This window comes from Propithecus coquereli, unplaced genomic scaffold (genome assembly GCF_000956105.1).
Source record: "Propithecus coquereli isolate 6110/MARCELLA unplaced genomic scaffold, Pcoq_1.0 Scaffold181, whole genome shotgun sequence".
In the NCBI taxonomy this organism is placed as follows: Eukaryota; Metazoa; Chordata; class Mammalia; order Primates; family Indriidae; genus Propithecus; species Propithecus coquereli.
Genome location: NW_012142857.1, coordinates 2,538,401 through 2,552,768, shown reverse-complemented (window position 1 = coordinate 2,552,768; position 14,368 = coordinate 2,538,401). Strand labels below are relative to the sequence as shown.

General features: G+C 51.9%; 1 protein-coding gene across 2 annotated transcripts in view; it reads left to right on the top strand.

The window, feature by feature from the left end:
* Window positions 1-14,368, top strand: part of LOXHD1 (lipoxygenase homology domains 1) — a 122,635-nt gene that overhangs the window by 78,320 nt on the left and 29,947 nt on the right. Inside the window, exons 13-16 of one of the 2 annotated variants that reach the window (XM_012642649.1) lie at window positions 94-279; window positions 3,050-3,177; window positions 11,052-11,169; window positions 13,182-13,356. In XM_012642649.1, the coding sequence (XP_012498103.1) occupies window positions 94-279; window positions 3,050-3,177; window positions 11,052-11,169; window positions 13,182-13,356 (607 nt within the window). Of the gene's footprint in view, window positions 1-93; window positions 280-3,049; window positions 3,178-11,051; window positions 11,295-13,181; window positions 13,357-14,368 lie in introns of those variants that run through there. The other variant, XM_012642648.1, reaches the window with a different exon arrangement.

Below are 14,368 nucleotides of genomic sequence, written 5' to 3'. Positions count from 1 at the left end.
GCTGGAAGGAGGCACTGAGGGAGGGGCTGAGCAGGGAGGGCTTCCTTCTGGGCTGTGTCCAGGTCCTCACAGGTCTAGTGTGTCCCCTCCCAGCTGGGCCATGATGGGGCCTCCCCCGAGAGCTGCTGGCTGGTGGAGGAGCTGTGCTTGGCAGTGCCCACCCAGGGCACCAAGTACACGTTGCGCTGCAACTGCTGGCTCGCCAAGGACCGAGGCGATGGCATCACCTCCCGTGTCTTTGACCTTCTGGATGCCATGGTGGTGAACATAGGGGTGAAGGTAGGGGACACTGTGAGTGTGCATTGCATGGCCAGGATGGGAGCTGGGGCAGGCTGGGGCCGGAGCAGCAGGGAGATGGAAGTGGGGGAAGTAGGAGACTCATTGCTGGGCATCGTCAGTGGCTGCATCCTCGTGTGCTGGCTAGAGGCACTGTGCCAGGGGCCAGAGACTGAACTCTCTTCTGGTCTGCTGCTGTGTGACCTTGGACGAGTCACCTGCCTTCTCTGGGCCTTGGTCTTCTAATACACTGTGTATGGAAATAATGCTTCCCAGATACTCATGGCTTGTTCTTGGTGAGACCTAATGAGATCACAGTTCATAAAGAGCTTTGCAAGGTAACAGCTCTACATAGACACGCAGGCTCGTTATTCTACAGAGGATGCTCCGTCAATGGCAGTGGGATGGTGATGGGGAAAGAGGGCATCTGGGATACTGTGAGCCTCTGGGTCTCACAGTGCAGCCAGTGCTGTCCACACAAGACCCTCCTTAAACCGGAAAAGCCTGGAAGTCACTGCCCCAGCTCCGCCTCTAACTGGTTACGTGACCTGGGACAAGATGTATAAACTCACAAGTCAGTTCGAGCAGGAGGCAGGATGCCTGGTGTTGGGGCCCAAGGACACACAGCCAATTGGTGGCCCAGAGGCTCAAGTTCACCTGACCCTGTAGGGTCTTTCTCTCTCATGGCTGTGGAGTCAACAGAAGGCCCCAGCCCTTATCTCTGTTCCTGAATCCAAACCAGTGGGCTACTCAGTTTGGATCAGAAGCTGTCCCACAAAGGTGAGAAGGAACCACCTGGACCTGGGGGTGCCTGCCTATGTCATATATGGAAAGAAAAGGAAGGGCTGAGTTCCAGGCTCTAAAATCCTTGAAAGGTGGGAGTGGGGGAGCCTGCCCCTCGCCTGCTGGGATTTTGAGAGCAGCACTGTCCACAGCACAGACACCCTCCCCCACCCCAGACATCTCCATCTGCAGCCAGACGGATGATGCAGGTGAACGCACAATTCATCCAGGGACCTCCGCCTGACCCAGTTCCCAGCCTGTGTGTGCCTGTGTGTGCCAACCCCCAGCACACGCACGCACCCCACGCAGTGCAGCTGCATCTCCCTCCGAGCCCTTTAGCCCAGGAAAATCCAGGTCCACACCCCTGTTATTCACAGTACAAAAGAACACAGGTTTGTCACTTTACAAAGAACTGCGGGGTTCTTTGGATCGGCCGTCTCTCCAGGACATCTGATATCAGACCAGAATTATAAGAACACTGTTTCTGTCTCTTTTTGGAAGCACACGTATTACATTAAAAGAGACATGCCTGTGTAAAGGAGAGATGGATGCAGAGAACACAGCAGTTGGATGGGCCGGCCCTCGGGGGCCGGTCTCCATGAGGCCGCCGAAGCATTCATTTTGATCATTCTATTTTTTATGCCTGTCTGGATAAGAGCAAAAAAATGTCAGGCTCTGACTTTTGTTCAGCTCTTGCTGCCCATCACGAATGCCCTTGTTGGGTGGTCTAAGGGGGTTTTCCTGGTAAAGCAAGAGTCTCTCCATCCGTTCTCTCCTCAAACACACCCTGAACTTCTCCCGTAGGCTAGGCCCACATATAACATTTCTAACCTTGTGGTGTCACGGCAAGGATTCTAGAAGCTGCTGGAAAAGCATGCAGCACCCACCAGGCCCCATGGCAGGGAGCCTGACCCCTGCGATGAATAACCTGGGTTCTGAGTTCTGAGGTGGCAGGGACCAGGCCCCTGCACAAGTGCTAGGGGAATGTGGCAGCCACGGGGAAGGGAAGGGCCTGGTGTGTTTAGAGGAGACAGTCAGCCTGGCCTTTCTTCTGCCGTGTGTACCAGCCTCTCCCGAACCTTTAGACCTTGTCACCAGCCCACAGCAGCTGGTGAAAGAGAATGCGGTGAGAATGCAGGAACAGAGAACATTCCAGAATATGGGAGTAGGCGATGCCTCTGCAGGCAGGGCCTCAGTGAGGGTACCCCCGGGAAGAGCAGGCTGCTCCCTCGCCCTCCAGTGGAGACAAAGGGCACACATCCTCTTTGGAGTAGACCTCAGGCAAAATGGCAAAGTGCCAGCCTAAAGTGAAAGTCATGTAAATAGGGGCTTGTCCCACTTCACAAGTGCTTGAGGCCGGTTCCCTTAAATGGCTCCTCAATGGTATTCCTCGCTCACAGACCTCAGAGCATGTACTGGCTGTGGCACTAAGGGGACAGACACCCAGAACTGCTGCTGCTGAAGGCCGTACACGTGGCCGTGGCAGGCCCAGCGCCAGGCACCAATGCGAACTGCCTGCAGCTCTCACGCTGGGCAGCGTAGTTCATCACTATTTTACTGCAGGGGTGGGGAGGCCAGCCAGGGTGGGTGTCTGCCTGGGGTTATCAGCCAGCAGGTGGCAGATCTGGGATTCACACGGAGCTCTGGATGGCTCCAAAAGCCACTGTCCTGCCACCACGCACTGCTGGCATGGCTGGACTCAGGCTGGGACTCCACTGACAAAGAATGAATCTGTGGACGCTGGTGCTCTCGGTCGTGTTTCTATTGCATGACACACTCGCTGTCAGAAACTGACCTCTCCAGCGCTGACCGGGCACAGTGGGGGACATAAGAGAATGATGAGGCCAGACCTGCTGTCCAGACATTTACAGTTGAATAGGGGGAGGGCTCTTTTCAGCTTGGAGCGCGTGTCTGCTTTCTCTGGTGAGACTGAGGCAGGCTGCATGGGGTTGAGGGGTGGTGCCAAGGACCCATATCCCTCCCGTGACAGGTGCTCTACGAAATGACAGTGTGGACAGGGGACGTGGTTGGCGGGGGCACCGACTCCAGCATCTTTATGACCCTCTATGGCATCAACGGGAGCACAGAGGAGGTGCGGCTGGACAAAAAGAAAGCCAGGTACCTGGAGGCTGCCCCTGTTCCTCACCCCTCCCCAGCTTCTGCCCTCTGCCCCACCCTGCCTGCAGTCACCCCCTGCACCACGGGCCTTCCAGCCTCCACACCTTTGTCCATTCTAGAAGCTGCTGGAAAATCATGCAGCACCCACCAGGCTCCATACCCTTCCCTTTCAAGGGCCAACTCAAATCCACCTCCTCCAGAAAGCCTTCCGTGATCACCTCAGCCCCTAGCAAGGCCTTCCTTTCTTCTCTCTTTCATTTGGTCACTCGAAAATGTTTATTGTAAGGTCCGTGGATTAGTAGTTGATAGTACTGTATCACTGTTAATTCCCTGGTTTCATTAAGTGTACTATGGTAATGCAAGATGTTGACATTAGGGGAAGCTGGGTGAAGGGTACACAGAAGCTCTGTTCTATTTCTGCAACTTTTCTGTAAGTCTAAAATGATTGCAAAATAAAAAGCCATCGATTTTCAAAACATTAACAAAAGTGAGTGAACACCTAGTGTATGCCAGGCACTGACTCAGGCACTGGAGAGAACCAGGAACACAAGGTACCCACAGAGCTTAACACCCAAGAACAACAGCAGCGACACTAACATTTATGTGGGCTTGTTTTGGCCAAGCATTGTTGTAAGCCATGTATTGACACCCCAGTCCTTTCCACAACTCCATGAGGACTATTATTATTAATATCATCCCCATTTTACAGGTGAGAAAGATGAGGTGCAGCAAGGTGGAGTCATAATGCTCAGGGTACCATATCCAGTACACTGTGGCACTGGGAACTGCACCCAGATGGTCCCCAGTCCTAAGCATTAGGTTCTACCACCTCTTAAGATAGTGATTAGTGGTGACAGTAAAGGTAGCTCTCCTGTAGTACTTACTGTCTGTGCCTCCATCGCATCCCCAGTTTAGACGGTCCTGGGTTTGGCTGGTTTTCCATGTTCAGCCATTGTCCCCCAAACATCCTTGGGCCCTGACATCTTAAGAACCAGAGGGGGGAGACTCAGAGCCTAAGCATAGGGTCTTTAAAACCTATCCACAGGCCAAGCACAGTGGCTCACGCCTGTAATCCTAGCACTCTGGGAGTCTGAGGTGGGAGGATCACTTGAGCTCAGGAGTTCGAGACCAGCCTGAGCAAGAGCAAGACCACGTCTCTACTAAAAATAGAAAAATTAGCCGGGCATGGTGGCACGTGCCTGTAGTCCCAGCTACTTGGGAGGCTGAGGCAGAAGGATTGCTTGAGCCCAGGAGTTTAAGGTTGCTGTGAGCTAGGCTGACGCCACAGCAGTCTACTCAGGGCAACAGAGTGAGACTCTCTCTCAAAAAAATAAAATAAAATAAAATAAATAAAGCCCACCCATAGCCACTTGCTCTTAACCCACAGCACCCCTTCCCCCAGCAGGAGGGCAGGATCCAGGGTGGCTTCCTCTCTGGGCCCCTCACAGCTCCTGGCTCTGGCCCTGCACGTAGTGGGCACTTAGTGAGTACATCCGATGGTGGCGGAGGTGAGGAAGGTTCGCAGCATGGTGAGGATGGTGATGTTGTAGGTGATGAAGGTAGGGATGATGGTGATGATGGGGATGATGGGGATGAAGGTGGGATGAGGATACTGAAGCTCTTAGGGACCAGGGAAGGGTCTTTTTTTCATGGCCAGAGCAGCTCATGAGAGCTGGAGCTTTGCCCATCCTTCACAGCTCATCCTTGGGGGACTGATGAGAACAGTTTTTGTCCGCCTTCTCTTAGCACTTTTGCTCTCTCATTATGCACCTTCCGTTTCATCCTGGAATTCTCCCCAGATCAACTAGCCATGGTGATATAGCAATAGTGGCTGGCACTGAACACTTACTCCATGCTGGGCACTGTGGTAAGTGCTTCTTAATATACACTAACTCATGTCACCGCCATTAGTGTGCTCTCTCATCCTCGCCACTTCACTAATGAAGTGCCTGAGGCACAGAGAGACGAAGTAACTTTCCCAAGGTCACACAGCTAGAAAGTAGGGGAACTGGGATTGGAACTTAGGCAGTTGTGGAAATAAAGGAAGACGGAATGAGAACAGAGGCTATGGATTTAGAGCTTGCTCTAGCAAAGGAGTTAGGCACCGTCACCAATGTGGCAGAGTCTCAAAGGCTGGCAGGAGAGTGGGAAAACTTCATAGGGGAGCATTATTTTTGGAATGGTAAAGCGGGAGGCGAGTTAGCTAGACTCGGGGCATCTCATGTAATTAGATGGGCAGCATGTTTGCATTTCTCTGGTTGGTCCTGAGTTGGGAACAGGGACAATACAGGGAAGCTGGCAGTCATTTTTAAGTCCTGACCATTCTGGGCCAATTGCTGTAGAGGCTGTGGTTTCCTGGGCTGGTCACGCAGAGGTCGTGGATTGGAGTTCTATTATGATACACGGTCTGGCTGTTGTCCACTTGGTTACTCAATCTCTCATAGCCTTCACCTCTACACTCTGACTCTAATTTCCACCCACTTCCAAATTCCTGGATTTTCTCTGATCACTTATCCCACACCTACATTCCATCTTATTTTCCAGATATACACTGCTTAATTGCTAGTGGGAGAGACAGACATCTCATTTTTTAGAGTATCTAAATTCTGCAAATGTTGCTTGACAATCACATCATTATAAACACAACCATATTGCAAAGGCTTCAAGGCACCTTGTTAGTTAAAGGATTGTTTTTGTGAGTAAAGATTTATTTTGTGAGGAGAGCCATCATTTCGTAATTGCTCTAGTTTGCAAGCTCAGAGCTCTTACCCAAGGCATGTTTTGCTTTTTGCATTTGCATGTGGCTGCATGTTTTGCCTGTGTCCTGGAGCCCTTGTTATGGGTGTCTACATCTTGACTAGGGGACTGGGATGGAAAGACCCAGTGGGCATGTGTCGTGGGCACAGCTTGGTATTGTTCAAGGTGATGCTTTCCCCAAGAAACGGTGCATGCCGAGGATGAGGCTGAGACATGCATGCACACAGAAGGCACTGCGGGGCTTTCCTGCTGCAATGCTCCAACATACTGTCTTCAGATGCTGTTCCCAGAGACCAGAGCCTCACACAGCCAAGAGCAATTCACCCCACCCCACTCCCCAGCTAAATTCCCCAACTTCTCAGGCAAAGTTGCCACTTCAGGGAAAAGTGTTCTGGTAAACTAGTTCACACTGAGATGCTATGAATTAATGGGGCATTCAAAAAAGATGATACCCTAAAAGGTAATACTCAAACTCAAGGAATGAGTCTCTAACAGTGGAATCTGAGGCAATCGGTGTCCAGTGAGTGTAGGGGCTATATTTAGACAACAGGACGTGGTTTTCCTCTATAGGCAAGTAAATGCCCACAATGAATCATTCCCAGGCCCAGCAGAGACCCAGTGAACTGGGAGCTTCCTTGGTCTGGATATGGAGCCTGTTGGGCTTGACCTTCAGGGTGGCCGTGACTTTCACTAACCCTCAGGACAAGGCACATGGCAAAGGCTGAGCTCAAGGGAGGGGAAGCAACGGGCAGACACACAGGTGGATTCTAGGTGCTGTTTCAGGAGGGGATCTGGGAGTATGTGGCCGAGGCCACGGCCAGGGCTTAGTAAGTGTAAGTTTTGGATTCTTCTTCCTCGTCTTTATCACCTGGATCTGAGACTGTCTGGTCAGCAATAAGGCTCTGAGAATGGAAAGGGCTTACCTTTGGGGACTGCACAAGTGGAGGAGTCAGGTGGGGAGGCTGAGTCCTTCTCAGGGGGCTTGAAGGCGAGTCCCAGCGGAGAGCGTGAATGGTGGTCGTCTGAGAGAAGAGGAAGACAGGCTGGGTTCCAGGGACTGCTGCCTTCAAAGGGCACCCGGGTCAGGCAGTTGAAAGACCCCAGCACCCACTTCCAGGTTCCCTCCTGAAGCATCCTCTTCAGCTCAGAGGCCACGCTCTAAGAGGGCCCTGGCAGATTCAAATGTGCACTAGGTCCTATCATGGTGTTTGAGAATGGTAGAGGCTTAGAGCCTCTTTAAGATTTGACTTTCGTCTACCCTCAAACCATGGTAAGGATGCTCATGAGATACAGATACAGCTCTCTGTTGCCTCCTATGTCTCATGAGGCACACATAGGTCTGATTATCTTCATGGTACCTGAGGAGGGAGCTGAGGAGCCAGGATCAGAGCAGCCTAGGACTGGGGACTCTGTCTTTTGGACCCCACTCACTTCAGCCCTGCAGACACCTACACCACCACCCTGCTGCTCACTGATCCCAGGCCTTGGAATTCTCCCTGTGTGTGTTCCAGGGCAGCCTCCTCCCATCTGCCCCCTTTACAGTCCCAGAGTTCTCCATTCAGGCCACTTGGAGCTGCAATTCATTTCTTGAGGTTGTGACACAAAATTAACACAAACAAACCCGGTGGCTTAAAACAACATAAATTTATTCTCTCACATTTCTGGAGGCCAGAAATCTGAAATCAGTGGGTGAAAATCAAGGTTTTGGCACAGCTGTGTGCCCTCCAGAGGTGCCAGGGGAGAACCCACTCCTTGCCTCTTCTTGCTTCTGGCAGTTGCCAGCACTCCTGGGCTTGTGGCCGCATCTCATCAGTCTTCAAGGCCAGATCTTCCAATCTCTGCTCCATCTTCACACCACCCCCTCCTCTGTGTCTGTGTTGACTCTCTCTCGCCTCCTTCTTGTAAAAACACCTGTAAGTACATTAAGGGCCCACTCAGATAATCCAGGATAATCTCCCGATCTTAAGATCTTGAACTTAATCACATCTGCGAAGACCCCTTTTTATGCCATATAAGGTAGCATACACAGGTTTCTAGAATTAGGATATGGATATATGGGGGGGGGGGCATTTTTAGCCTACCAGAGGAGCCACAACCCACAAAGCATTGATCTGAAAATCCTGCCACATGAGGAACAGCCAAAGATTCTAGGGACATTTACATTTTTTTTAACTCTTCATTATGAAATATAACATATACAGAGAAGTATAGAGATCATAAATAATTATAAAGTAAAAATTCATGTAACCACCCCCCCCAGGCCAAAAAAAATTGAACCTTGCCCGTTCTTGGCTTTTAAGGTTAACATTCTCTTACTTTCCTTCATTGTTTTACCCCCGTCCCCTATCTCCATCCCCGAGCGATACGCTTTCCTATGACCTGGGTGTCAATGTTACAGAAATGGAATCAGGGTGTCTTCTCTTACGTCTTACTTCTTTGCTCAACATCAGGTTTCTCTTATTTCCATGAGCTGTGAGTGCAGCAGTGGTTTGTTCGCTGTCACTGCTGCATGGTGTTCCACTGAGGAGCCTGGAGCAGAGAGGATCCTGTGGCTTGTTGCCAAGGAGTGGGGAGAGGGACAGCAGAGGTTTGTTAGCCAGACCTCCACAATCGGTTCTGATGGCAGAACTCAGTATCACAAGAATTCACCAAGAGTTGGCCATGGCCATCCTAAAGGGAAAAGAGCTGCTCAGGTGATTGTGGGGCTGTAATGGAGCCCACCGAGCATGGGCTCAATGGCCTTGGGTATGGGGACCCCCAGACTGGAAGGAGGTTGGCCTAGAATGAAGCTAAGGCTGAAGCTCTAACCCTGGCCAGTCCTGACAGCCCCAGCCATGCCCGTAAGATGCCACAGAAGCAAACTGGCTGAGCAGCTGCCCACCAGGTGGGCTTGGGACCCACACTATTTGTCCCCATCTGCCAGCCAGCCCCTTCCCAGAATCCCTCCCCACAGCCCTTCCCTGGCTTCTTAGCAATGCCTAAAATTCTCCCGTCAAGAAGTTGCCCTTCCCACCTAAGGCTGGGCTCAGTCAGAGGGACCAGTGGGGAGGTGGAGGTGGGCCCTTTCCCGAGGACAGCCTTTCACAGTAGGTAGGGAACAGAAAGGAACCAGAGGAGGAAGGAAGAGAGGGACAGTTAGAGGTGGCCCTCCCCAGACGTCACCCATCAGCTGCTGAGCAGAGGCCCCTTTGGGGAGAAGAGCAGTGCAAACCCTGGGCCACTTCCACAACCCTGTCCCCTCTGGGCCAGGGGTGGGACCTGGGTCAAAGGCTGGTGCTGCTCCAGTGGCGGCCCCGCAGTGTGGGGGTCTTACTGCATGTCCACTGAGGGGTCTGGAGGGGTCTGGGGCAGCAGGAAGAATGTGGCTAGTGAGTCACAGAGGACTGAAGGACGGTGCAGGCTTTCCCTTTGCATATGGACGTTCTACCCCAAGGAGAGGTTGTCCATCCAGGTTAACTAGAGATGACACTGCAAGGAAGGGTGAGGGGCAAATGTGATCTACTTTTCAGTCTTCTAGAAGAAAAGCTTGTTTCTCCTCCCTCTTTCCTTACCTGCCTGTCCCACCATAAAATCTCCACAAAATGAAGATACTTGGCTAAATTCAAAGGGTGAAAATTAAAGAGGCATCTGAAGGAAAGAATTCTAAAGCTCTTTTGATCTGCAAAACTGTGCTCCTGGCAAGAGTAAGGAATTGAAAGATGGTTTGAGAGAATCTCAGCGCCTGACATGAGAGTGACATGAGCACCTCCTCGCAGTTTCCACATGACCAGAGGGACAGACAGGGCTTCAGTTAGAGCAGGAGGGGTGTGGAGCAGACTTTAGGAGAACTTTGTCACTTCTAATCATTATGAAATGCACGCAGCAATTTATCAAAAGGGATTAGGGCTCTGCTCCACCTTTGAGACTAGGCGTAGTTAGTTTTCAGCTTGCAGCGTTTGCAGTCTCAGCTTCCATTGGCTGTGGCCTCTATTTTTAAATATGTCTGGTTTTCAAGGAAGCATAACAATTGCCATGCACAGCCATATCTCAGTGCCACCTGCAATACCCCGAGGGGCTTATCAGCAGTATCATCTGGAATCAGTCAGCAGTCGAGCAATCAGTCAGCATTGAAGGTCGCATTGTGCATGCGGCACTGTGGGAAGAGCAGTAAGGAATAAAGATAGAGCATTTCTGAGATGATGAGTTCATGCCACAGAAAAATGATAATAGCAACAAAAGCAGCATTACCTTCTATTTGCTTACCACTTTACGGTTGTCAGTAGCATTGCCCAATCCAGGCCACTGTGTTCGGTTTTGCAGATTGCAAATAAAAAACGTGAATGATGGCATCTAGAGTTGTAGAGTGCACAACCTGCCCCACCATTCATGGTGGCCCTGTCACTCATCAAATCTCATGTAAAGCTTTTTAGGTATCGAATTCTTTACATATTTTAAGTTGATTTCACAACCATTTGGTCCTTGTGACAGTTTTGTGAGATTGCAGGGCTAGTGTCATTCTTTCCAGACTACAGCTGAGAAAACCAAGTTCCATAGTGGAGCTGGGACTGTTTTAGGTAACTAGCAGAATGAGATTAAAATCTGGAACTGGGCCGGGCACAGTGGCTCACACCTGTAATCCTAGCACTCTGGGAGGCCTAGGTGGGAGGATGGCTTGAGGTGAGGCGTTCGAGACCAGCCTGAGCAAGAGTGACACCTCGTCTCTACTAAAAATAGAAAAATTAGCCAGGCTTAGTGGTGTGCGCCTATAGTCCCAACTACTCAAGAGGCTGAGGGAGGAGAATCGCTTGAGCCCAGGACTCTGGTTGAAGTTGCTGTGAGCGAGGCTGATGCTATGGCACTCTAGCTGAGGTGACAGAGCGAGACCCCATCTCAAAAAATAAATAATAATAATTTTAAAAGAACCTAGAACTGATAGTTCTTGGTTCAGGGCCATTGCTAGCAGCCAAACTCACTTAACCCAGCCTTTCAGGAACACATCTGGCTGCAAGGGGTGGGCTGTTGGGGAGTCGCTGGGTACAGGCTTCACCTTCTCTCTGTACCCCAGATCTGGTGCCTGGCCTGGCCCAGCCCTCCCCATGGCCAGCTTCCCTCTTTATGCCTCTCCTCTCCACCCCCAGGTTTGAGCGGGAGCAGAATGACACCTTCATCATGGAGATCCTGGACATTGCTCCATTCACCAAGATGCGGATCCGAATCGATGGCCTGGGCAGCCGGCCCGAGTGGTTTCTGGAGCGGGTAGACTGTCTGTACCCCTCTTCCTCCCAGCCTGCACCCGCTTCTCCCTGCTCTGCTCGTTTGTCAGTGGACCTTGTTAAAGTACAGGTGTCACTATAGAGGGTCATTCCATGAACCCAGCCCATATAATCAATATGCCCTTTGGCATGAATTTTTATTTGTGTCCAGTGAGAACTGAGTCAACTGTCAGAGAACTCAGCATGAGCTGGCAATGTAACAGGGATAGAGACCCGAGTAAGGGGAGGCGTGGGGCGAGTTTCCTCAGGATGTGAGCTGGGAGGATTGAGAGGGGAGGAGCAGGAGCTGGGACAGAGAGAGGCTGCCAGGTGGGAACCTCAGGCAGGACAGGCAGGCTGGCAGGGGAGCTGTTGGTGCCCCTGTGATTGCACAGTTAGGCAACTTCCTCCTTTTCCATCCTGGGCCTCCACCCTCTCTGGGGGTGGAGTCTGAGTCCAGCCTCAGCAGCCTGGTTGGGGGGCCTGGACCCCTGGGCTCTCAGCTGGGCTGAAACCAGCCTCGGGGCCAGGATGCTGGGCTCTTAAAGGAGCAATGACAGCACGGGATTTCTCAGCTCTGCCTCCCCGGCCCCCCAGAATACGTGTTACTTATAGATACTTCTCATAGGGTTAGGGTTAGGATTTGTGTTAGTGCTAGGGCCAGGGCTAGGGTTAGGGCTAGGGCTAGGGTTATTACTAGGGCTAGGTTTAGGGGTAGAGCTAGGGCCAGGGTCAGGGCACATGCACACACACACAGCCACAGACTCAGTTTCCACCAAGAAAAGAAGGCAGCGGCTCCTTCTCAGGGCCTCTATTCTGTGGTTTCCTCACCTTCCCCACCCTCAGGGCCTCGTGCCTCCAGCCTGCTGACAGGAGTCATTAACACTTGCTGTTCTAGAGTGGACAGGGGCTTCCCAGAGCATATGCCAAGTGGGATACGTTTTGATGGGAACTCATGTGATGTCAGGAGGCCCATGCTAAGTGTGGCCCCAAAGCTGGAGGCCCCTGGCAATGGCTGTGATGGCAAGGGTGATGGCCCTGCAAGCACGGCTTCTGTGTCACACAGGGCCCTGGGCACTCCAACACGTGTGGTGCTGGCGTTGTGCCTGCCCTCCTTGTACAATGTGTGCTAGAGTTCTCGGGCAGCCACAACAAAGTACCACAGACTGGGGGCTTAGAACAACAGACATTTATTATCATCTTACTGTCGTTGAGGGTAAAAGTCCAAGATCTAGGTGTCGACAGGGCCACGCTCCCTCTCCCTAACTTCTGGTAGTCCCTTGACCTGTGGCAGCATTGTGTCAGCCTCCACACGGCGTTCTGTGTGTGCATCTGTGCGGTATGAGGTATAAGAACACCGGTCACATTGGATGGGGACATACCCTAATGACCTCACCTTAACTATTACATCAGTAACAACCTTATTTCTAAATAAGGTCACATTCTGAGGGACTGGGTTATGGCTTCAACATATGAATTTTTTGGGGGGAGGGGACAAATTTCAACCCATAACACGAAGCCTCTACTCCCCTGCCTGAGTCGGTCCACACAACCCTCATCCCCCAAAGACCATCTACCCTGAGTCCCCTCAGGCTCCTCCTCCCCTGTTCAGCCATTAGCAGATTTTTCTTGAGCCAACGATATGGTGCCCACAGCAAAGACCATTTGGCAGACATCAGTCCCTGCTCCCAGGTGCTTGTGCCTGACAGTGGCTTGGTTGGTCCAATTTTCCTCCACTCATTCAGCAAACGTATCTTATGCACGATGATAGGCAGCTCTCGGGAAATGTTTCTCGATAAGTAGCCCATTCCCAAATCCCCAAGCTCGGACAAGGCACACAGGGCAGAGTCTTTGTCCTGGAAAGGGCCTTTTCCACACTCTTCGAGTCTGGGTCATGAGCATGTGTCTTGGGTCTGCGATCTTGAGTGGCTGGGGTTCAGCAGAGGGGGCCGCACTGGTGGGTGGGGGCCGGTGGAGGTGAGGGAGGGCGTCCCCACAGGGCTCCCTCTCCCCCAGATCCTTCTGAAGAACATGAACACCGGAGACCTGACCATGTTCTACTACGGGGACTGGCTGTCCCAGCGGAAGGGCAGGAAGACGCTGGTGTGCGAGATGTGTGCCGTCATCGACGGGGAGGAGATGATGGAGTGGACTTCCTACACTGTCTCGGTTAAGACCAGCGACATCTTGGGTGGGTCGGGGGTCCCTCCCGCTGCCCTCGCCCCCCACCCTCAAATTCTGGCACAAGTCCTGGTTTCCTGCCAGGGTCTTTTCTTCAGATGGCCTTCCAAAAGCTTGTCCACCCAAGTCCCTTCCATAGCGTGTCACTTTCTATCTGGACAAAGCACTTCCTCCCAGTGACTGAACTGGCTCCTTCCGCCTCCCTCAGGAAAGTGGGGAGAACATTAGTGGGGAGCATGGTCACACTTTTGAAAATGGGCTTGGAGCTCGACTCAGAGCCCTTCCATCTTCCTGCTGCTGCCTGATGCCCCTCACCCAAGTGCCGTGCATCTCAGGCACCCTTGGGTCCCCTTCCACGTCTGTGTACCTGGCCATCTGCTAAGTGCCAGCTTCGGCCTTGGGCGTTAGGATAGAAATACAACCCCCAGACCTTTGCAGATCTGACATTCTAGTGGGGCAACCTCAGGGAAGTGTGGTGAGGCTTTGATAGATGTCTGCCCAGGTGCTGCTGGGAACTCAGAGGAGGGCACCTTGCCTCCCTGGGGAGCAGGAGTGAGGGTCGTGGAGGGCTTCCCAGAGGTAATGCTAAAGTCAAGTCCAGAAAGACAAACAGAAGCCACTTAAGCAGATGGACATGCAGAGGAAGGGCCTTCCAAGCAAAAGTGCTGGTGCATTGAAGGCTGGGAGATTAGAGGGAACACCCTCTCACCTAGCCGTGGGGACAATGCCTCCCACCTGGCCTCTCCTATATCAAGCCTGCTCTCCAGGAGGCATTGCAAGGAGCCTGGCAAACTCATTCACACTGATTGTAAATGACTAGTAGAAGATTAACTTGTTGGCCATGGTAGCTTACATTTTTTCAACAGAGAAGCATTTAGCCAAAGAAATGAAGCTCTCATGGTAGGATCTCTGCCATAAGTCAGTAAAGCTGGTAAAGGTTGTTTTTGACACCTCCTTTATTCCTGTTCTCCTCACAGTGGAACCTTCACCCTTATTGCTTAAAGTTCCAAGTGTCCACATGC